This window comes from Clarias gariepinus, chromosome 15 (genome assembly GCF_024256425.1).
Source record: "Clarias gariepinus isolate MV-2021 ecotype Netherlands chromosome 15, CGAR_prim_01v2, whole genome shotgun sequence".
Lineage (NCBI taxonomy): Eukaryota > Metazoa > Chordata > Actinopteri > Siluriformes > Clariidae > Clarias > Clarias gariepinus.
In genome coordinates, this window is record NC_071114.1 from 22,359,586 (window position 1) to 22,384,669 (window position 25,084).

Below are 25,084 nucleotides of genomic sequence, written 5' to 3' on the forward strand. Positions count from 1 at the left end.
GTGCATGTGTCTCTATAATGTGTGTGAATGTCTCAGACCGCCAACCAAAGGCGTCCCAGAGGTTCACCAGCCATTAATTCAGATTTGAAGGTCAAAAAATTGTCCAACTCAACTGATTAAACTCATTATCAAGTCTCCCACCAGGAATAATGAAAATAAAAGCACTAAAGGTCATGTGGTGAGAATGGACTGGTTCAGAAACCATGACAAAAAAAAAAAATGCTAAGCCCTGAAGCCGTTTCTGTAGATGACTGGTTAGAGAGGTTTTTGCTTAATCATTATTTATCACAGGTAGAGATAGAGCTGTTTGTTACCACAGTGAAGTCATTATTATATGCAGATGATTTGAATCTTGAAGTAATGAAGCTGCTGAAAACAACTTTCAGTTGTGCCAAATGCCATTGCCCACCCTCTGAACAAATCCTGATGAGATTTCCGTTAGCCGCCCTGCACTTCCTGTTGTTGAATTCTTTTGCTCCCTTAGCTCCAAGTTCTGAAATGGGAGCCTTCCTGGCATTTAAACAGCCCTTATCACCACTAAGGCAACTTGTGGACAAAGACATAGCGATGAAACAAACTTTTTTTTTTTTTCTTTTACCATATAGCTTTTGCTACTTTAAAGTTATATTGACTAAATCTCGGACAGGCTAGGAATATTTTCAAAGCTTTACCCTTGGAAACTTTCATTAAAGTTTTCAGACATGTTATTCCACCATCATTGATTCATGTTTCATATCTTTCGGGGAGGAAATTACAATAATTTATCCAGACGGACAAATATCTCAGATATTCGCTACCCGCCACCGCCTTCTCTATTTGAAGCGTCTGGAGAGTGGCCGGTCAGTTAAGCTTTTTTTAGATTATAAGCTTGCAGACTCATTTATAATGGAGATTTGTATCTCTCCTGCTGGAGCTTCTAGTCCGCATCTTTTAGTTCTTCTTTATTACTTAAAAATCACTGCTGGAAGCGTTGGCTTATTCTTTTCCTCACACCGATTAGCTAGAATGCTGGCAGACGAAAGTGAGTCCAAAATTTTTCACATTCTGATGGTAAAACTTATTTTAATAAATTTTTAGAGAACAAAAAAACTATTTTTTAACATAATCTCCTTGCTTTTCAATACACTGTCCTTCAGCCTACAAGTTTTCGTATTCCCTCATTAAAAATATTTCAGGCGTTAAAAATGTTTTTCTGAGCTGAGAGCCATGTATGCACCGCTGTCTTCACTTCTTCATCAGAAGTGCAGTTTTCATCCTCGTAGGGCTGCTTTCAGGAAGATCAGGACTATAGGGGGGATGCTTTATCACCTTAAAACAAAGTTTTTGTAGAGTGTCGACAATGTGGGCGGAAGTGTGCAGACGTGTGGGAAGTGTTTAATCTGAGGTTTAGACTTCAGCTCTTCAGTAAGCACCTCACTGTTTATTGTTGAACCTTTTTCCTGATAAATTTCCAATACCGGTCCTTGAGAATCCCAGAAAACTGTAAGCATCAATTTTTCAGCTGATGGTTAAGTTTTTAACTTTTTCTTCGTTGGTGACTGAGGATGTTTCTGTTCTGTACTTTGCCGTTTACTCTCAGAATCATAGTGAGAAATCCATGCCTCGTCACCAGTAATGATTTAAGATACGATCACTTTCCTTAGAGCAGTGGTTTTCAAAGTGTGGGGCTCGCCCCACTAGTGGGGAATAAAGACATGACTGGTGGGGCGCAATGAACGGGAGGGAATTAGTGGAAAATAATAGGAAAGTACCTATTCTAATTCATGCTTTTCTTTATTGACAATAAAGATCGGACACTCGAAACTAAACAATCACATGCAAAGAAATGGATCATTAATACAAGTAAATTAAAATAAAATCAGAGAAAAAGTGAAACCGTAGTGCAACAATAATGGTTTAACGTCGGCATGTTGATTGCAGAGGAATAATATATATAACCGAATGTTTCCTTATATATGTAATTTCACACATTTTATTCCAATGTGTATGCTAATGTTTCTGTATTTTTGTTAAGAATTAATATTTTATCAGGCAGTACTAGTCTGGCATTTCTAGTTTCCAGTGTGGCAACAAAGTTGCTTTTTGATCCTTCAGGCGCTGAACAGAAGGGAAGATCAATATCGTTCTACGCTATTTGTTGGTGTGCGGCTTTTTGCGATGATCCCTAAATCATCTGTTGCGTCATAAAAAATAATGGTATTTATGCTTTTAAACATGTATAATTTAAGGCGGATGTAGCTTAAAGACGATGTAGAGAGGCAATATATGTGGGTCTTATTTTCGGGTTTATTTACGCAGATGCGAATATAAAACTAACTTTACTTCGGACACAAACAGGTGTTATGCGCTAAAATGCCCCCCTCCCACGGATTGCCCCCCTACATAATCTCTATCAAATATTATATTAGGACTTTTAAAGGTTTATTATTATTATTAAATATAGTATTACTATTATAATTAACCCTAGGCACATGACAGCCGTCGAGACGATTAATACAAATCCCCAAAAAAGATTTATTTTGCAGGGGTTTGTCAATGTACAAATAACAAATTATTTATCACAAATTATACTAAATAAATATTGTTTGTGGTGAAAAATTACCGATTTTTATTATAAAATAAGCAATATAAAAATACACATGTTGTATATGAAAAAAATATTTAATTTATATATTTTTTCCCCTATACATTTTTTATATTGCTTATTTAATAATGAAATTCATTAGTTATAATTTGTAATTTGTAAACCATAAACCTATGAATTTATGTTTTAATGTATTATTTGAAAGAGATTATGTAGGGGGGCAATCCGTGGCAGGGGTGGCATTTTCGAGCTAACAGAGTTAACACCACCTGTTCAGTAGCGTACTGTATGTAGTGAGCATAATAACGTCAATGGATACATTTGTTACATGGACCACAAAAAAGCAGGTGATTCAGCATCATCAGCCTAATCGACCAAAAAGCCAGCCGAAAGGAAAACATGATGAAGCCTATGTTGCGCTTGGATTTATGGTGGGGATGGTGGGGCAGAAGAGAGACCTGTGTGTGTTTTGTGTCTTAAACCTCTGGGAGGTTGGCAGGAGTAGAATAGAATCTACCTAGAGTAGAATCTTGTTGATATTCAGAAAAGTATACTCACTAATCATAGACTTGGTTTCTAATCTAAGTACAGTACCTAGAGATTTTCAATCACATAATGTTTAGCTTAAAACCTCATTAACACCAGACCCTGAGGCAGAACGGAGTCGGTCCTGTTTGTGTTGTGGCTGTGAAGTGAACCTAGACATAGTCTTAACGAATGTCTGTCACAGGAATGCTCTCAGGTTTACATTATTAACTCTGGCCGTCATTGCATGATGATGGGGAATGCAGTGGTTTCCCATTGGAGTCGAGGAAATGAGCTCAACATTATCTCCTGCCTGTTGGGTTTGTGGGGATTAGAGAGAAATTGAAATTATCCCATGATCCTCAAGCTACTCTTCTCTTACAAAAAGCTTTTTGACATCAGTAGAAGTAAAATAAGCCAGGGTTTAGATTGTCTCCTATGACTGGCTTGTCTGAATTCTTGCCTTGTTTAACTTGAGCACTAATTCTTTTAAATTGTTTTTGTTCAAGAGATCTCTATAGATATGTATTAACCTCATATGGCCTTTTTAATATATCATAACTTTCCAAATGATTATTTTTTAAAATTATTAGGATGAGGCAGTGTAATCCACATTTATAGTTCAAAAGGGCAAACATTTAAAAAGTGAAAATCCTGAGACACTCTCACAGTAAAAATTTGACCAGGTGTCAGAGATGATGTTGGGCTCTTTGATTATGGCAAAAAATACAATAATTTTGGTCAGTATTGAGATTATTTACCATGGTTTAGTCGATAGATAATAGGTGATTATATGGTATAAAAAGGCCACCTTTTTCAGTACGTCTTGTAATTTAAAAATTGGTGCACATTTTTACCAAACCAATTAAAAATGATCTTGAAACATTTCCTATTAAGGGTAAACTATTTAACTACAACTGGTATATTATTAAGCTATGGTGTACCTAATATTCTTCAGTTCTGAGTTTGCTCCAAGAGAAAGGTGGCTTGTAGCCCACTGCAGTTGTTTTCGTCAATGAGCGAAACGCCTGATCCTTGAAAATCAATGGATATCTTGTTGCCAACTTGCGGAATAGACACGTCTGTCTGTGGGAACTATACACACAACCAACCACACATTACGGGAACTTGGCTATGAGTTATTGCCAAACCCCCTGGTACAAAGTTAAGTACAGTTTTTCATCATTCCAAACCATTTCTATAGGAGTTCCTAGGAAACCAGTGAATGTTATAACACCTCAGCAGTTTATATTGGTTAAGTAGACCATATTGACACACATTGTGTTTTTCCATTATTGCTCTAGATGTAGATGTCATGGCAAGGGTAGCTAGTGGTTATAGTTTTGGACTACTGATCAGTATGAGTCTAGTTTAAACCCCAGCACCACCAAGTTGCTTCTGTTGGGTCTTCGAGCAAAGACCGTAACGTTCAATTGCTCAGATTTAAAATAAATAAAAAAAAAAGTAAAAAAAAAAAGAAAAGAGAGAGATAATCTAAGTCACTCTGTATAAGGGCGTCTTCTAAATCCTGTAAATGTCTAACCCTTTGATATCAACTGATGTCTCATGTTCAACTGTTTTCTCTTACTCCCACTTTGCGGGTGTTACTTTCAGAATGAAACCGCTTTAGAAGAAGGTTGACTCTTTTTTGGAATTTGCTTGCGAGTTGAGAGCTTGAGGGTAATTTCCAAGTAGCCACCAAGATGAACCTGCGGTTCTTTTAAGCTGCGTTTGCACCTTTTGTCAGGCGTGATTTACTTTGCCTGTAGACTCCAGTCACTTTAGCTGAACTGTCACATTGCTGCTAAACAGAGGAGGCTAGATGTTCTGCTTCAGTAAAGAGTTTATCTGTCTGTATTCACTCCTGGTTTACTGGCCATTATTGGCATGATGGTTGTACAGGTTTCCAAAGCCATCAGAAGTTGTTACAGGAACAACAATAATAGACGTATCGCTCAGATTATTTTGATACATTAGTATCATTTTAGCCCTTGGTGTTTAGACACATGCTAAAGAGTTGCTATTAAACTCCACCAAACCATTCTTTCTCACCAGGCATGCTATTACTAAATAAAAGTAATTCTGAAAATAGAACTGCTGTTTATAGTTGTTGGCCATATTTTCACTTATAACATCGTGACTGCTTGCCTCCATATCTGTCTAATATAACGTCTAATTTCAGTACTGCTGAGGCCTGGGGGGGCAGATTAAATGTAAATGCTAAGGATCCTTTCTTAAGTTAGACATGAACATAAATGGATGAACATGAGCAAGTTGATTTATGGGACTGTGTAATATAACTGAAGTAAAGTTTAGTGGTGTATACACGTTAATTGAACCAGTCAAATCTTAACACTTCATTTTGAGTTAACATCAAAACTGGAATAGTATTAAAACAGCTAGAGTTGTTAACACTGCTTTTTTATTCTTCATTATGTCACTATTGTGTTTTTAAGGTAAAATGGGCAGAGCAACAAGTGGTGAAATCGAGGAAGAAGAGGGACATTTATTCCGAGCCAGCTGATCCCAAGTTTGAACAGCAGTGGTACCTGGTAAGTCCTACATACAGTATCGCTTGGGCAAATGTGGGAAACGAGTGAAGGCCACCATGCATAATTCTGTTACATCTGTACAACAGCTGGCCCATAAATAAGGTGTATGCTTCCGATCTGAGTATGAAGTTCTGTATGTTGGGATTAAATATGGTCCACCCAAAGTGGTGTTTTTTTGTTGTGGTTTTTTAAACTCCTGGGCAAAATAAATGTTGAGCATATAGATTTTTTAAGAAGGCTATTTGATTTTATAAAAAAAATATCTATGTCTATAAGCTCCAGAAATTTAAAATTCAGATGACAATGGCTTAGAGGCAATGTTTAACTCCAATTTAACAATGGCCTTTGAACATACTTTTTACAATGGTCTTTGTCGCAAAGTAGATTTACAGACTTTTAAAAAATTTTAATCAATTAGAATTAGAAAAAGTATAAATTATAATTCAGTTTGGCTAAAATTGGCTCATGATTTGTCTTTCTTGCACTTTCCGAAAGTCCAGCTGCAGCCAAGCATCATTGCATAGTCCAACGACTTATTGTGTTTGACCCTGCAAGTCCAGCTGCTGTCGTGGCAGCATTTTCTGTTCAGTTTTTCAAATGACGCCACAAATTACCACAAAACTTGCCGTTGTCAATTTCGGCCTTTTAGTCCCTGGGTGTCAAAGTACATGCAGAAGGGGCGTGTGTGCAGGCTTTCATTCCAACGAAGCAGGAGCCACACCTGATAGTCTATTGAAAGCCAAGAACGACTAATTAAACAAGTGGAGTCAGGTGTGGCTTCTGCTTGGTTGGAATGAAAGCCTGCACCCATACCGGCCCTTTCTGGATCTAGTTTGACACCCCTGTTCCAGACCTAGGATGAACAGCAATGGAACCAGTTGGTCTAAATCTGTTTCATAGCCTGGACATGGTATTCCTGCCAACTCCGGCGAAGGCTGCTTGTGTTGCACCAGGTTGAAGCATTCCGATGGTCCTCTCTCTCTGCTTGCATTATCTAAACGGCACATCATTATGTCAGGACAAAATGCACAATCAGAATATCTTTCTTACTTTTTCATAGCAAGACATTACAGCTGGACATAGTCACATGGCAAATTTTATGCACATTGCTCCTTCAGAAGATGAGAGCGAGGTTATCCATGATAAAGTAATGCATCAACTGAGTTTTTATTGTAACGAGCCAAATATATATTATGTTTTGGGTTTTGGTAACAGTACAATTTTTTTTATAATATTGCAATGTTTCTGTACATAAAACTCAAAATTCACTGTAATCCTAAAAAAAATTTGACACCTGACTTTTTCTATATATGACCCTTGAAAGCTTACAATTGTTTAGGATGTCTATGTATACGAATTATTGGACCCAAACATTTTCCAGCATCACAGTCCCCTTTTTTTTGCAAAAAAAAAAAGCTGGATAGTTTGCCAAACTAGCAAATCTTGACATGATGTGAAGTTAATTACCCCATTTCATAGTAGTTTTTCACCATTAGCTGGTAGTCTACTGCAGCAAAATAGCAATCTATCATTTTTTTTTTCTGTTATTTGTTAGTGGTTTCATAATAGGGCAGGGGTTATAATAGTTTGCTTCTAATGCATAAGTCAATATATTGTTTATTGCAGTAATAATTTACACATTTGTCACGTCAAGCAGAAATCACATTTACTTATTTGGCAAGCTTTTATCTGAGCGGACTGAAGCGAATGAGGGTTATGGGCCCTGCCCAATGGCTCTAAACTGGCAGGTTGCCATGTTGGGTTTTGACCTCACAACCTTCTGATTAGTAGCTTAGAGCTTTTAACCACCACTTGTAGCTGTAAGGAAACTTTATTTCCCAGCTATCAGAACGCTTCATGTTTTGAAACGTGTCTAAATGTAGCACAAGTTTATGATTTGTGCAGTGCATTTGCCCTCACTGTGAGCAAATCGTAAAACACTGATTATATGTATGCATTAAATATTATAAGAGTTAATAAGGTGTTAGCATCCTCTACAAATGTCCATGTCTGTTTTTAATTTGGCCGTTTAGAAGTAAGTGTTTGTGGAAATAGACTGAAATATCCATAGCACAATGTTCCTAAATTATAAATCTTTAGTGGTGAAAAATGCAAAGTTGTTTCGCCTCTAATTCTCAGTCGTATAGAATAATATAAATCACTAACTGTCAGGAAAACGGATCATCATTCTGGAATCGAAGGAAAAGTATTAGTCGAAAGGGCCGTTCCGGCTAATGAACCAGTGAAACGATGGATGTTTGTTTCATTTAGTAAAATAAGATGGAATTGTAAACAGAAGCCTGAGACTCTGCACTGCAGCGCAGAATAGCAGAGTCGCGAAATCAAAAAACTACTTTATATCATGATCTTTTTCTCAGTTTAAAGCTGCTGTTATGTTCTTGTGTCAAATGACTCAATGATATAAAATTTCAACAGCAATTGACTAAAGGTCAGCAGCAGCAATACATCACGCAAATCGTTATTGTGATGAGATTCCTGTACGTTGTCTCAGTTCACTGAAGTGTCGCGCTCTGAATCAGAATCCATGACTGTAGAATGGTCCATCAATGGATCATCACATAGTTGCCGACTATTATCTCTTTTATATCCCTTTTTTGTTTTTTCCCCCTGGGAAGGGTAAATTGAAACAGTTGGTGATGAAGTATTGAAATATCTATTTTCTTCTGCTATACTATGTGAACATAAAACTAAGGAATGCCTTTATATGCTTTTCCCCACAATCTTGTGGCAGTTGTGTGGGTGGATTAAAGGTGGTGTGTGTTATCGTCAGGGTCAATGGCCCATGACTGCGAATCTGAGGGATATAGCGTCAACAGTTAACTGCCTGAAATCCTGATGAATTTCTTCTGCCAGAACCCTAGAAAGTCACTGTGGAATCCAGACAGCCTTGGTTTCCAGGCCTTTATCTTAAATTAAAATCTTCGTGTGATCGTAGAGCTTTTGTTAACAAAAGGAAATTGGTGAATCTTAGCACATGGGTTATCATTAGCACTGTAAGGGCATATTGTGCTCAGGGCAAGATTGGGATCTCAATAGCTTCAATAGCAAGTGCAATAGGTACCCCATCTTTAGTGGCTAAATATATTTCTGTGGCATTGTTTCTCCTCCCTTTATGTCCTGCTTGGATCATGTAATACGTTTCTCATGTTTTCTTTTCAGTTCAATACCAACCATCGTGACCTCAATGTGAAAGAAGCCTGGAAGCAAGGTGTTACCGGAAAAGATGTGGTGGTGTCCATATTGGATGATGGAATTGAAAAGAACCACCCAGACCTCGAGAGGAATTATGTGAGTCTGAACAGAAAAGCATCCCACACTGTACAATTTAAATTTGAAATCCCCCCAAATTTTTTACAAATTCCTCACCTTTAGGATCCTGATGCCAGCTACGATGTGAACGATGGAGATCCAGACCCTCAGCCTCGATATACCCAGCTCAATGACAACAGGTAGGTCTGCAGCAGATGCTAACAACAGAGTTGGCAATAAAAAAAAAAACAAATGTGTGTATAAAAGGTTAGGTGTGAGTGCACTGATCTCTGAGAAAGAAAAAGAAAAAACTCAGCACCAGATCATTACCTTGTGTAAACAGCTCTCTACTGGCCTAGTTCATAGATCTCCTTTTGACTCTTCATGTCAGGGTGTGAGGAAGTGTGTCCACAGCCCCAGAAGCTTCTAAGAGACATTTGTAAATCAGTGTCAGTGCTGAGCAGCACAAAACAGGAGCTCAAAATGCAAAGCTTAAAGGAGGCTTACATATGAAGAGGCTTTCATCCTCTTCATATCATGTGTGCTACACCATTGTCAAGCTGTTATATACACAAGCCTCCCCTAAGTGAAATGCATACAGTCATAAATGTAGTTATAGCTCCACAATAGGCACTGTGCAACAAACTGACTCTTTATGGCTCCAAGCCAAAGTGCTTTTTATGTTCACCTTATTTCATCTCTGCGAATTTGTGCATATTTCGTATGGGTTATGGGAGCAGTTTTAATCTTTAAACACAATTTGGTCTACCCTTTATGGTTTAGGAAACACTAAAATGTAGCTGTATCTTCCTGCCTCATATTGGTTTCTACTCGATTCTCTTGGATTTGAGAATTCATTTTGCCAGTTGTTGATACGGGGCAAACCTAACAACAATCCACCCTAGCAACCAAAACAATCTTCCCACATGCATAGGCATTTCGTGGCTTGCCTTCAGTCAGATAAATCAACCACATTTAAAGTACATTTGCTTTAGTGACAGGAGCAGATTGCATGAAGAGCTATAAACCAGAAAAAGCTTTTCTCCCATTTGTCACTCCACTTAGAGCCAAGTGATTAAATCAAGTCTAAGAGCAACAACACAACAAAAAACTCTGATGGGCCGCATTTGTCGTTGCTTCTGGTGGCGAAATTTATTATGTACTGAATTGGGTAAAATTTGAAGGGTTTTTTATTTTAGACTTTCTGTGCTTTGGGATGTTATAGCTTTGTTATTCATCTGCAAAGTGTAATTAATAACGACAGACTAAAAAAGCTCAGAGGTGCAAGAAGGTTGATCTTCTTGACTGAATTTGAAGTGGAACTATCTCTGAAATTGTGCTCTCTATGCAAAAGATGTAGTTTCACATTGTGTCTGTGAGATCCTGCTTCTTATTAGTGTAGTTAGCGGTGCATAAGATTTAAAGGACCAAGATTCTAAGATTCCTTAAAACTTTTTTGTCAAACACTTGTCTTGTGGTTTTAGATTACATCTCCTCGTTTTTCCATCTTATCCTTCGTATTACTTTCAAACTCAATTAATAGATTGAACTGGTGCAACCAAGAGCACTAAACTGTAGGACTTATAATTAATTAAGAGTTAGCAAAATGGGTTGTTTGGACAGTTCACTCTGATGTAGTAGGCTGCAGAATAAAATATCACCCATGTACTATTTAGATTATGTGCCTACAATAAAAAATTTAGCCAAAATATTGTTTTTTGTAGCATTTCCCAAGTCAAGTTGCAAACAGGCTTATAACTGCTGTGCCCTGAGACTGTTGGGTGATGCTTTGATTAACACGATCATGTTGGATGTTGTTGCGCTGTAAAAATAGGTTTAAGAGGAGCTCCAAATGAAATAAAGGCTAATAAAATTTTATTAATGATGACCTGACTTTTTTAGCATTACATAAAACTAATTTATATGCATGAAACTACAGGGTAAAAAGTGAACATAAAGTCAAAGCATAAAGTATTTCCCTGATTTTAATCATATGTTATCTAAAACCCATGCGAAGTACAGAGATATTGTTTATTTAAATCAAATTAAACCATGATATTCTTTAGCTATTCGTAAACTTTAGCATGTGCTACCTGCCTGAAAACCGTTCGTTTAAGGTCACTGATCTGACCCTTCCTTAAACTGGAACTGGCGATTTAGTTTCTCAACAATACAAAAGATGCTGGGCTTTCTCTTTCATATACAACATTCTGATACTGGTGATTGCATTGTCATCTGTTTAGGAGAGAGAAAAAAAGTTCTGATAATTGGTCTAAGTGATACGGCGACCGTTATGTTTGTCAAGCTGACTTTCTATGATATGGTTGTAAATAATCACATAATTATGGAAGCACTTTATGCTTACCCTATACATCAGTCTCATCTGCCTGCCAGAAGACCCCCACAACACCACAGTTAAGAATTTTAAACCTTTTAAATAATAAAGCTTGTGTTTAGCTAGCTTGCCTTGCTCTTTTTGGCCTTAGTGACGGAGTTCCCCATGGGGCTTTTAAGTCGCTACTTGGTTCTTTTATAAAGCCCATCTCTGTTCGCTTGTACAAAGCCCTCTTTCACCCATCATAATCCAGTCCATAGATGCATTTGGCGTTTTGACCTGATCCAGGACAATTTTCCTTTTGGCAAATCCTTAAATACTGTATGTCAAACCCAAAGACAAAAAAAGTGCAGTTCCTCTATACGCCCCCATTCACCTTGGCTAGGAGTTTAGCCAAACCCGCATGTTTACTTAAGGTAATATCTCATTTACTTGCAATCCCATTGACTGTTCTTTCAGACTAGGTTTATTTATTTATTGCAAAGATAACGAGATGTATTTTGCAAAATTAGTAACTACTACGTGAAACTCTTGAATTTTAAAATCCGATGAGGTGGAGCAGATGGTCAGTGTAGTTCTTCTAAAAAGAAATAGATCATCTGTGCTTTTAGTGGCTTTAAGTAGATCTGTAACAGCATGATATCCATCATCTTGAGAGAATACTCCTTTCAGAAAAAAAAAATCTTGTGATGAATGTGCAAACGTCTCTCTCCCTCTCTTCTTGGGAAGGAAAATTTTTCCTTGTCCAATACTCGCTGAGTCAGAGCACTTTTCTTCATGCCGTGAAAGCAGCATGGCGTTCGGCCCCATATATGGAATTTAAATGTTTATGATGAATCATTTGCCTGCGTCTCTTTTTTGGCAACTTTACGAAAGCGCACAATCAAAAGAAAAGCCCATTTAGTCATCACTGAGTTACAGTGTGGTTATGAATGTGTTTTCTGGTGCTTTTGGCAGCCTTAGATCACAGTACAGGTGGCAGTCTGCCAGATTCTGTCTATCCATTAATTTGTATTGCTGCCTGCTGTAGAGGGTACTAGTGCCAAATGGGCTTTCGATATCTGCTTTTCACCCTTATGTTTTTAGGTTGTCAGGAAAGCTTTTGGATTCAAATAATTATTTTATTTTTCATTCATCACCAATTATGATAGTTGCGCATCACCTATTGCCAGTTGTTGATGCCAGTTGTAAATTTTTTTTTTTTTTTTTTTTCCCCATAGTGTGATATATAGACATGATAGTTTTTTATTATAACCTAGCCTAGTTTTACACATTGTTTGCCTGTATTTTGTTATATAATTCATGAACTGGCTGCTGTAACATTTAAAAATTATCTTTGGGGTTAATAAACTATGTCCATCCATTCATCCATCTTGGAACCTCTGTAGTCCAGCTAGGTACCGTGGAGGCCAATTGTGACCACCATCTCTCTCTCTCTCTCTCTCTCTCTCTCTCTATATATATATATATATATATATATATATATATATATATATATATATTAATTTCATTTTGTATTTTATGTCCAGAATGAATATCAGAGCTCTAAGAGACAGTGAGGGAGTAGGATATTTGCCCTTATTCTCTTTCAGCTGCTGATGTAAGCAAGATGCATATATTGATCCTAAGAGACCTCCTGACTTTGCATAAGCAGAAAATAATTCTTTTCTCACAAATTGTAGAACACTATGTATACAAAAAGTATTTAGAATTTTTGTATATCTACTTACCCTGTATTTTTTTATATTGACAAAAATAACTATATACAAGCCAGAAGTGGACAAATTGTTAATTTATTATCTAGCCCCAGTGAGATTTTCAGTGAGATCTCATTACCAACAATCAATTTGTGGCATAAGTTTCTCTAGTATTTGAGAACATTATTAACATAATTTTTATAGCTAGACATCTTGACTAGCTAGAGCCCCTTTCTTATGAAAGTCAAGCAAAGTTTTCTTTTTAGAATTTGCTGCTACAAAAATGAGTGAGCAAATCAGTTTCTAAACATGTGTTTATACTCACTCACTTACCCGCACTCATTCTCTGAACCAATTATCCTGCACAGGTTCATGGGAAGCCTGGAGCCTCTCCAAGGGAACTCAGGACACACCGAGTTGGGTAGGATAGGGTACACTCTGAGGGCAATTTGGAAACACTAATTAAGGAAACCAGAAACGCCGAGGAAACCCACACAGCACAGGCTAATCAGAGAACATGCAAAATCCACACACACACAGAGACCCGAAAGTGGGACTTGAACCCTCAACCCTGGCAGTGTAAGGCCACTTACATTGCTATCCCCACTATATTAACATTCCGCCTATGTGTGTTCATAATTAAGTTTAAATTTACTGTTTAGAAAAAGTAAAGGGTCTGGAACAAGTACATTAGGAACAAAAGGAACTGGGAACTGACTATATGAAGAAATTATGGATCTTATTTTGATCTTTCGTTTGTTTGCTGACTCTAATATTTTGATAGAATATATGGTCTTATTATGCCTGGTACTCGCATGAGTCTTTATAATTATTAAGATTTAGACTAGTTTTAGTCTGTCCTACTGTATTAGCACTAAGGACTTGAATGCATTAGCAGAAAAAAACGTGCTGTTTTTCATTATAGTACCATGTTGGCTGCTGCATTCATTTTAAAAGTGTAAAAACAACTCTACTGGGGTCAATGTATTATAATTTTGTTTGTTTGTTTTAATACCAACTCAGCAAAAATCTTTAAGCTTATATTTTTATGAGCTGTAGCTTAATGACTTTGATCCCTGTTATTGGGAAGTCTGCTGCCATTGGAAATAAATCCGTTTTAATACTGTAGCTGTTTTTTATCCTGCTTCTTGCTTATTTGTGATGTTCTTGCTTCGTATCCGTTGCCTCCAGGGCTCAGATAAGCCAGCAGGCAAAAAAAAAAAAAAAAAAGAAAAGAAAAATGTAATTCAATTTAAAACGACCATGTGTCCAGCATTATTGAAGAAAGGAGTCTCAATACAATACCCATTTTAAACCAAAAGCCGCATAACTTCTTTTCTTTTTTTTTTTAAGCCAATATGATAAAATATACATTGAAATGCTGTTCTGTGACACTTAGCAACATTGTCAGGATCTCTGAGTCTTTATGAAAATTACCAAAGACCTCTTATGTTGTTGTTTTTCTTCGCTCTCCATAACGAGGAATGTTGGGTCACTCGTGGGCTTTCTGCTGTGGCATTGTGCCTGAATTTCAAATTGTAGCATGCGGTAATTTTTCAGGCTGCAGGTTTTTTGTGCCTCTGTGCTCTGATTGCAGTTTTAGGAATAAAAAATGCAGATGGACCTACCGCAGTTGCCACTGGCAGATGGCTTGCATCCCAGTGAGGTTTTCTTTGTTTGTTTGTTTTAATAAATAAAGAGCAGTTAATGCTGGGGTCCATATCGGATCCATTCACTTGTGTAAAGTGATGTGACCGTACCTGTTCTGCATCTTTTCAGCATAATGAGAAAATGTAATAGTTTTACAATGACTCCATGTCGAGTAATGAAAAACCTCTGCGGCACATTGTACCAATCATTTCTGCTGCCCTTTCATGCGTTTTACACGTAGAAGATCGGGCCTGTCCTCTGATTGCTATTCAAGGTAGGGCTTTGTTTTTCTAATGTGCTGTTTTTTTCTGGTTGTTTCTATGCACAGTGGTGGGCTTATTAGAGCATTGCTTTCTGCTTTGCTGAGTGTGCAGTGATTTTAGAAAGAGTTGGAATTCGTTTTATGGTGGAATGAAAAGGTCAAGTTAATTTTTTAGGGATATGCTGAAATTATTAAATATTAGTTGGTGTGGATTATCAGATTAGGCAAAAAGTGACAAGAGTTTGGGACCATTATGTTAAGATTAAACTAAAAAGCTCAATAATTATAGTTCCTCTCTTTTAAAGTGCACTTTTAAGGAACAGATGTTTATAGATTTTCAGAAGACACATGTTCCCCTGTTATGTAAATCATAAAGGCTATAATAGTTTCTCACTGTTACTGCTGCATGATTGGCTTATTAGGTCAATCTTTTCTATTGGATGAAGCCTTCAACTACTTCGAAACTCCCAGTGCTATTCTTTTTTTAGTGACAGAGTTAAAGAGAACGTCTGTGTCAGTTTGTTTTTCTGCTCTGGGTGTTTGTGCCACTGTAACTCTGTGTGACTTGTTACAGAAAATAGCTTGGCAAATTATAAGCCCCTTTGGTGAAAAAATAAGATTCTCTGAATTCTCTTAGACAACAATGTTATATTTGTGACGGTGTGCTATCAATATAAATTACTAACAGTGTATTATTTGGTTTGATGCAAGGCCTAACAAACATGTGAACTTAATCAAGCCCAGCTTCTTCTTTTCGTCTGATGAATAGAAAATGATTTTTTCTTAAGCACATTAAATTTCACAAGCCATGCTGACATGCTAATTAAAGACAAGCAGCAGTGACTTTGATTTTGTAACAAGCAGGAACTGGAAGATTCCCCCAAATATTTCTTGCCTGGTGTATTTGAGTGCTTTGGCTTCCCAGTTAGTTATAACACTGACAACTAGTTATTGCTGGACCAAAACATCAATGTACCCGATTTGACAATAAGACACCAGCGCTAATACGGACATCAATTGTGTCATACTATACAGGCATTAAACATGCCTCTAACACTAGGTGGGTAAAAAAAAAAAACAACACAAAACGACACAGACAAATGCATGCACACAGGCGGCGCACTGCAAATCACATTCAGACAGCCTTTTGTTCTGATTGTATGCAGGCTAAAGAAATAACACAAGCAATTTATTAAGTTCAGATTTCATAGTGGAGATGCAAAACATTCAGGGCTGTGGAGAGATGTGATTGAGCTTAAGCAGTTACAGGAACAAAATGGACAGACACATGCCTTTTGAGTCACACTAGTGAAAACCATCTTTAATTTTGTTTCAGTCCAACGCGCTGAATTGAATGGATCATGGAAACTCTGAGGTTTTCATTTAATTTTATAATGGTGATTGTTTCAATGAACTAATTGAACTCAAGACCTCTGCAATTTGCCCTGCCATCCTGTCAATCAACTTTTGGGCCACATTCTGACTGATTCATTCTGGCAGCCCATTCTTGCGCAATCAGTGCTTGGAGTTTGTCAGAATTTGTGGGTTTTTGTTTTTCGACCCATATCTTGATTATTGACCAAGTTTTCAATGGGATTGAGGTCTGGGGAGTTTCCTGGCCATGGACCCAAAATTTTGGGTAAAGGTAAAATGTAAAGGTCTTGGTGGGGGGATTTTAGATTAGATTTCTTCTTTTGAGTTTGTGAGTTTGAGTGTGGAGCAGAAAATTGGCAAAAAAAAGTGTATTACAGTACTTTATTTTGAGACATGCCATTTAAACCATCAACACTTAAGTTACACGGCATTTCAGTGTGTATTAAATACTGTGATTAGTTTTAGTACTTCAAAACCTGTAAGAAATATAGCTGCTGGAGGCAAATTGGACAAACATAAGCGCTATTGAACCAAATCAAGTCGAAAATCTTAATGCCTAAATATATTGACTTGTCAATCTCAATAGAGTCAAAGCTCTATTTCAGACACCACTCAATAATATCAAAAGTTGAATGTTATGGATCGCCACACCCCATAAATTTGTCACATTACACACATCTTTCGCACTTCATATCATGTTTTGGTAGCTATCTGTAACTCAAAATCTATATTAGCATGTACAGGCTACAACAAGTGTTACAAACAGTACAGTATTGTTTTAGTAAACATGCTTTTTTTGTTGCCAGATAAAGCACATACTCACCAATGTACAATGTGCATGGTATTAGGAAGATTTCAATTTACCAGGAAATGAGTTTCTTAAGGCACATAGAGAACTCTCGAGGGGTGCAGCTGTCTAAGCTTTCACCTTGTTGGCAGATTGCAAATTTGACTCTTGACAATTGTGTAGCCATCCATGACTGGGGTGTCCTTGAGAGCATAATTAGTCGTGCTCTCTGGTTAGGAATGATGGCCTTGTTTCCATCATTCTGTGTCAATTAGTGTGACGCTAGCCAGTCGCATAAACAGAATTGGGCAATTGGTGCTCTCCTCCAAGAATGTTCAGGAACAGCTCTATGATAATGCACTGAAGTGGCTTAATGTACCTCAGAGGAAACGTACAATAGCTCACTCTACTGTATTAATAGCAGCCTTTCTATAGGCAGAGAGCTAGATAATGAGGTGACTTGTTAGACAGCAGTCATTCTCCCAACCACTGACTAATTCTAAGTACAATATCAAGCACCTGCAATCTCACAAATCCAGTGACAAGCTCCTCACAATCTGTACAGAAGTATAGACGATTATTTAGGCTGTCTTACTCTGGAAAATACCATTTAATTTATGAAACTGAAAACTCTTGCCTAAGGCGCACTGTTGTCACAGTGGAACGAAAAGATACCGTAATGCACAGTTTATTTGTTCATTTATTAGACTGAATTTAAACAAAAGTTCATTTGGAAGATTGATTTATTGACTGCACTTTCTGCCCCAGCTAGTATGATGATCTGTACATTCTTTTAAATTCATTATCTTGTCTTATCCGCAAGCATTAAAGCTGCAGTTTGGTCTTAAGCTGATCTGTCCCATGACAATGCTTAAAGAGTTCACACCATCTTTTGATCTTTTGCACTTGCTGAGAATTGGTGCCCTTAAAGTTTCTTAGAATTCATCTCTTTTTCTGAAGTTACTGACTTCCCTGAGTCGTCTGGCATATTTTACTTTTAGCCTTGTTTTTTTTTTTTACTTAGAAAATCTGCTGTCTCAGTTACTTTCCTAGTATAGGACTTGCAAGCTCAGTATTTAGATTAAAGCTGTACTTTAAAGGAACAAAAGCACTTTTACATTTGGCTTATTGATCACTTTAATACAGTATGTTGCTGGTCAGTAAAACATTAAAACACCTGAGCATTTGACAAAGACTGCAGGAAAAATGATGTCTTGTGAGTCCTTCATGAAGAGGTTTGTGTATGAAAATAAACATAACCGAGAGTTATTTTTTAGTTCTGTAATTCCAGCCTTGCTGATCTTGCCTGTGTTTCTGTACTAAAATTCTTTGCTGCTGGTTTAATTACAGTGCCTCTCCCCCTCTTGTATCCCCTTTTGCCCCAATGTGTTTAATGTTTGCATTAGTCTGTCAAAGCATCTTGTGACAGCAGTAGGACATCATGTAAGGGCATGTACACTGACCCGTACAGTGAATTCTGGCGAGATTCAGGAGAACAAAGCAAATGTCGCATACTTTAATCTCAGAGAAAGACCTTAAAAAGAGCTTCACAGTGGGCTTGTCTAATGCACGTTCTAGGCAAATAAAAACCCATTACACAAAAAAAAAAATTTGTGTGTCTAAAAAAACTTATCTTGATTAAAAGTGCTCATTTTGATGAGCAGTAGGCTGTGCAAATAAAGCTTTCCGATGACTTTATAAATCTAATTTAGAATCTGCCACTTGTTTCCCTGATCAGAAACTAAAAGATGTTCTTTCTATTACTTTGCTTTTTATTTTTTTGACTGAAGAATAAAAACAAGGGCAACATACTTTTTCCTCCCCCCATCAGCCCAACCCCCACTATTACAATAAATGTGGTAAATAATGAGGCTGATTGTTTTAATGGTATTCTGCAGAGTGCATAACTATCTAATCTAACATGGTTAAGTCAAATGATTGACTGCATTTACAGAATAACTTTCGGAATGAATTTTTTTCCCCCTACCCTCTATTATTTTCTCCTTTGACAGACATGGCACACGATGTGCTGGAGAGGTAGCTGCAGTTGCCAACAATGACATCTGTGGTGTCGGCGTAGCCTACAATGCCAAGATTGGAGGTGAGTTGGTTTAATAAACCTTTTGTTGTTGTTTTTTTCCCTTTTTATTTAAAGACTGTTAATGTGTGTATGATTTAGGGGTGCAACAAATAATCAATGTACTGTAGTACACTAAAATCGATGATCAAATGTCAACAGATGTAATTATTGATTCTTTAATCATTTTTTTATTGCATACTTAATTACTTAAAACTTGTGTAACTAAAGACATTATTAAACCTTGAAAGGCTAGTGCTAAACAGTCAGCTTAGTAGAAGAAAGTAACATTAAGTAAGTAGTTGAAGGAAGTTTAAATGAAAAATCACTTAAATGCTTTTGAAGTTTCATAATAAAAAGAATTATTGTAGAAATCATAGGTGGTTTTAATAAAGTGAAAGTAAGAACATTTATACATGCACAATGCAATAAGAACTCACAGGATTGGGACTAAACAGCTGTGGGGTCATAAGAAATCCACTTGTTAGTGAAACTTATCAGAACAAAAAGTCCAGATTGACCCTACTGAAGCACATAAATCGATGCACCCATCATGCATAGTAGCCACTGTATAATCCTCTGGAGGCAGTGTTATGATCTTGGGTTAATTCAGTTGATCAAGATTAGACTCAGCACCATTATGTTGCGTTAAAATGATGTCAAATGGTGATCTGAATGATGAGGTTATGACATCAATGGAGTTTTTCTTAACTGGTGGCATGGCCATATTTCAAAATTTTGATTGTAAAAGTGTGGTTCTAAGAGCATGAGGAATCATTTTAACACATGATTTGGCCACCCCATTGCACACCATAATCAAAGCAAAATGTGTTCAAGTGAAATATTAGAGTATCCAACTTTTTTTTTTTTCTGCCAAGGAGTGTGGTATTAATTAATCAGCGACACAGAGTTAGCATTGATCCATTCCTAATAGTGAGTTTAATGACGCTTTTTTATTTTTGTTTGTGAAACACCTAGATATTTATTTGAATCCAGGGGTACTTCTGAATCTAGAGCAAAAGTCAGTTTGGGGCATTAGCCATAATTCTAGCCTTGAGACCATATTAGAATCTTGCAGAGCCCCAGCTGAGCCAAGGATTTGTGCATAAGCATTTGTAATCCTTTTAAACGATTCATCCTGTTCTGTGCATATTTTATCTCTTTACTCCTCCTGCTATGCTTTTTGCTTTGGGACCTGGCAGAATCTTTGAGTTGTTCAACACTGGGTAGATAATATCCATTCGTCTGTGTTCACCAGGGACGAGAGTGAAACTGTTCAAATCTTACTCTCTGGATTTTGACTTGCAGCTACTAAAGCTTAGCAGTGTAATCCCTAAGCAGCTTTCAGCCTATTTTTACCAATGCAGGTGTGGCACACCACAATGAATAAGACACAAAAGCAGCAATGATTTCTTAGTTGTTTGGTTCTACAGGTTTCAGTAACATTAACAAAGGGTGTTTGAGGAGGTCATTCCGGTCCCACCCATGCAGTAGCTATATTGTGTCTGGTACTTAGGTTTGTTTAAAAATGAAATAAATAATAAAAAACACACTGTAGCACCAAAAAAATGCTTTTGGTGTTTTGATCATATGAATGAGCATTTTTACAAACAAACTCAAATATGGGCAAAATATTTGTATTCACTGTTTGCATGTAAATTACGGCTCTAAGTTTTTTGCAGAATCCAGACGTATTTTAAATGAGCCATGCATTTTCTTGCAACTTTCCAAGCCCTGTGACTGCCTTGACGAGGAAGGTATAATATGAGGCAAGGTTTGAATCTCCTTTCAAAAAAAAAAAAAAAAAAGAAAGTTCTCATCTCACTGTAATCATAGCTAAAGAACTTGTGCAGCAGCTTGTTAAAGTGGCTTTAAAAACGGTCTTCTGTAGATGCCTGATTTTTTTCTTCACTACACTTGTCCTTGTTTAATGCCCCACTTGAGACTTTTTGCAGTCCTTTTTTTCCCTTGCAGTGAGTTTCTTCCTGCAGGGGAATATCTCAGGTCATCGTCTTTCAATCTGCTTTTAGGTCATGGAACAGTTACTTCCCTGCTTTTGAAGCTTATGCATATGTTCATGCTCCTGCTTATCCCTTTTTGGTAAAAAGGTGGCAGTCTTTTGCTATTATGTGGGAAACCATTAGAGAAACCTTGCTTCATTATCCACTCCATCCCTTACTTCTGCAAAACAGAACTCCTTTTTCTATTAACTTCCAGAATGAGAATCATCCACTGTTAAAAAGCCATACATTGCGTTCTTTTAACTCATCTGTAGGGGAAACCTTCAGCTAATAGGCTTCTCTTCTAAATAGGATGCCAGAAAATTTTAATGTGAAGAGAAGATCAGAGTGAGAACAGAAGGACTGTTTTGGAAAATTGACCCAAAGCAATGGCTCAGCCCATCTGCTGTTAAGGGAACCACTAGCTTGAGTAGGCCATGCTCTGGTTTAGACATTTAGCTGCCAGCACTCATTAAACAAACATTTACTTGGAGGACTTTCTGCTGTTCCATGTGGCTTGGTAACAGAAACGTTGTCGTCTGGAAGTTTCATGTGAAGAGTGATTTGGATAGTTCTGCCGTGTCCCAGTGTCATGCATTTTATTTTCCAGGGCGTATCTCTTGTTTATTGCTTTAAGGAGTCATGGATACCTTTCTCATAGTGCTTGAGGGATTTAAAGATTTTTGGTTTTTAGACACACTGTGTTGGTTGTCTGTTCTTGATATCTGGCTACGATTCTTACTTTACTTGCTGGTTTCCTTGTAGCAGTGACAGCTCTGGGTTTTGAGATTACACACAACATGAAGGTACTTGCTGTTTGGTGTTGTGAAAGCCAGTATGCAGGGAGATTTAGTGACCTTACCTACATGACTTTTAAGACCAAAGCCATGTTGTTGTGAAGATGACAATCATCGTTTTTTTTCTCTGCTTTAACTTTTGGGCATTGTGAGGGCCTTCTGCAGCGTTTTATCCCCACAAGGTACCTCTCACACATTTGATCCAGAATCAATTTACCTCAAGTGCAGCTGACATTTTAAGACTGAGAGTCCTTGCCTTCTTTCCATGCATCCCTTAAGAATTAAGGTTCTCTTTGCATAGAAAAGTAGAAACTGATGAGATCGTTCTCTATTGTTTGACTTCTAAAAAGGGACACCTGACAGCCGTGAAGAAAGGGGATGGCGATCACCTTTAAATGAACTCGGAGACTGAGTAGGATTTTGGTCCCTGTCCTTTTTTCTTTTAAAGATCTTTTGCTTCATAATCTGTGCAATCTCTGCAGGTGTCATTTTGCATTGCACTGAAGCTGTTTCAAGTTTCTCTTTGGTAGCTCTTTTCATCAAGTGCTGAACCCTGGTGTCTTTCATGTTTGCTGATTTCATGTGTCGCGTTTTCCCCCACCCAGGATTTTTCCCAGTTGTAGTGAAAACTTTAAATACATAAAGTTTAGTGAGGATTTGTCTTTGTGATTGTCTGTGGCCTCTTCCTCTGGAAAAAAACTGAATTATTCTGGCATTATCAGGGTTCTGTCATGTATTCATGATCAAAGGTATAAAGCAAAAAATAAAAATTTTACACTTATTCTATGGCAGTTTGCACGCATGACAAGTGTTACTTTCTGACAGAGTTTCCTGACAGAATCTTTTAATGTAATTGAATATGGTCTGAATATATGTGTCTCAAATCTGATTTTTTTTTTTTTTCATCATCAGGTGTTCGGATGTTGGATGGAGAGGTCACTGATGTGGTTGAGGCTCAGTCCCTCAGCCTCAACCCTCAGCATATAGATATCTACAGTGCCAGCTGGGGACCCGAGGATGACGGCAAAACTGTGGATGGCCCTGCCAAGCTGGCAAAGGAAGCTTTTTTAAAAGGTGTATCTGAGGTCAGTGATGTTGACTCAGTCTTCCTACTTTTCCTTCTGGCTACTGTTTCTTCCCTTCTTCACATTTTCTTTTGCTCTCTTTTTTTTTTTTAAACCAAATTGTCATTGGTTTAATGGTTTAATCTGAATTATATTACAAAAAGAGGGGGGAAAATCCTTGAAAAACTATATACACTCTTTAAAAAAAAAAAAAATATTTAACTGCTTTGTCTTGAGTCAAGTTCTAACTTGTAAGCAGTAAACATTACAAAATTCATAGTTGCCCCAAATCCAAGACTGACCTTTAAGACTTTCAGTTGTTACCATGGAAAACATCTTTCAAAGGTGCCCCCCCCCCCCTCCCCTCGATTTAAGAGAATTGCTGGCTTGGATTAGATTGAGTCGTGTAAGGATATATCAGACAAAGTGACGCTTGTTTAAATTAATTAACACCTTAAAATCTGGTGGGGGGTAATTAAAGAAACTCTGCAGTTGTCTTCTTTATTCCAAATGTAGTCAATCAGGTTTTGATTACATTTGGAGTAAATGTACACACTGATTTTTAGGCTGAGCAGCTATATACCTTGTTGCGTAAATTTTGGTCTGATCCATCACTTTAATTCCAGCCCTTGTTTCTGACACACACACTGCTGTTTTTTGGGTGGTGTGGTGTATCTGGCTCCAAGCCAACAGGCAGACAATAGGACAGAGTAGGTCAGTGCTGTCACTGTAAACTGCTTTGTACTGGTCTGAGCACATGGGCTGTTCAAAGCAATAGTATTGTATAGAGTATGAACAAAAACATACAAGGGTCTTGTTCGTCACCTGTTTGGTTTGAAGTTTCTGACACTATACTGTCTAAATCCGTGACTAATTAACCATAGTTTACCCCACATGCTGCTTTAATATCCACTGACATACATTCTCTGGAAGTGTGCTGTTCTTCCAAAAAGACATTTCCTCACTTGGTGTTTTGATAATATTAGAGAGCGCTGTCTAAATCTTCACTCTGAAATAAACCCGTAGGTTAGGTCATTGTCAAGGCCATAGCATATGTTTTAAATCATTTTCATCCTTATCAAACTATTCAGTGAGCCCCTGGGACCTGTGGATCGTAAAAATATCATTGTAAAAAATAATCATGTCACATTAACGTGATATGAGTTTTTATTAGCAGCAAGTTCTTACTTTACGTAGTGATGAAATTTCAATATATTTTAAGACCATTCACATTCATCGCTATTATGCACTGTGTTCTTGACTGATATTTTGTGGGGAGTTGTGTACGCTAAGATATCAGTGATTCATTATTTTTTTAATAAAAATGCACAAGCTGACTATCGGTACTGAATTGTCTAGAATTTTAATCAATGTAAACATTTCACCTTTTGATCTGTGCACTGTTTCTCCTGTCATTTTGGCATGAAGCACACCAGACATTACCTTGTTCATTCGTATTGCAATTTTTCTCCGCCTGGCTAGATCATAGGCTCTGCCTTGTGCCAGTACTCGGATCCGTTTCAGGAAATGAGATTTGCTTTGGAGAATAAATCCTAAAGCAAACAGGTCTAAAGCCTGGGCGATCCCATGCAATAGGATGCCTGCAGTCCAGCAGGTGTGTACATGGACAGAAAGTCACAGAGCACACTGCACTTTTTCTTTACTGGGCTTGCACTGTTTTTATTGGAAGCTTTTTATTGCTTTATTGTTAAGAACATGACGTATGGAGAGGGCTGCACAAACAAAGCCTGATCAAAGGTAACGAGCAAACATCATCTGAATAGAATTATAGATGCTTCTTGCCTTTGCCTGGGACAGCATGTTGAAATGAAAACCATGTGGGATATAAAAATATACCCTGAAACATGCCTCATATCATTCTCCTTATAGTTTTAGTCACTTGCATATCACTGGGTTTTCTAGTAAATTTTTAATAATCTCTCTATTAAAGAATATAAACAGACATAATTACACTGTGGGGATCTGAGCTAGGAGATTTCAAATGTTTAATATTTGTCAGATATTAAATCTTTAGTGTTATTAAAACATCAGCGTCAAATAGGCTTTGCAGTAGAAATATTGTATGTAGTAGTATTTAAGGTGTGCATAT

The 25,084-nt window shown here is 37.3% G+C and overlaps 1 protein-coding gene across 3 annotated transcripts in view; it reads left to right on the forward strand.

The window, feature by feature from the left end:
* furina (furin (paired basic amino acid cleaving enzyme) a) overlaps positions 1 to 25,084 on the forward strand; it is an 87,507-nt gene that overhangs the window by 47,608 nt on the left and 14,815 nt on the right. For all 3 annotated transcript variants that reach the window (XM_053512636.1, XM_053512637.1, XM_053512638.1), the window contains exons 4-8: positions 5,566 to 5,661; positions 8,842 to 8,970; positions 9,055 to 9,131; positions 19,049 to 19,137; positions 22,823 to 22,995. In XM_053512636.1, the coding sequence (XP_053368611.1) occupies positions 5,566 to 5,661; positions 8,842 to 8,970; positions 9,055 to 9,131; positions 19,049 to 19,137; positions 22,823 to 22,995 (564 nt within the window). The remainder of the gene's footprint in view (positions 1 to 5,565; positions 5,662 to 8,841; positions 8,971 to 9,054; positions 9,132 to 19,048; positions 19,138 to 22,822; positions 22,996 to 25,084) is intronic.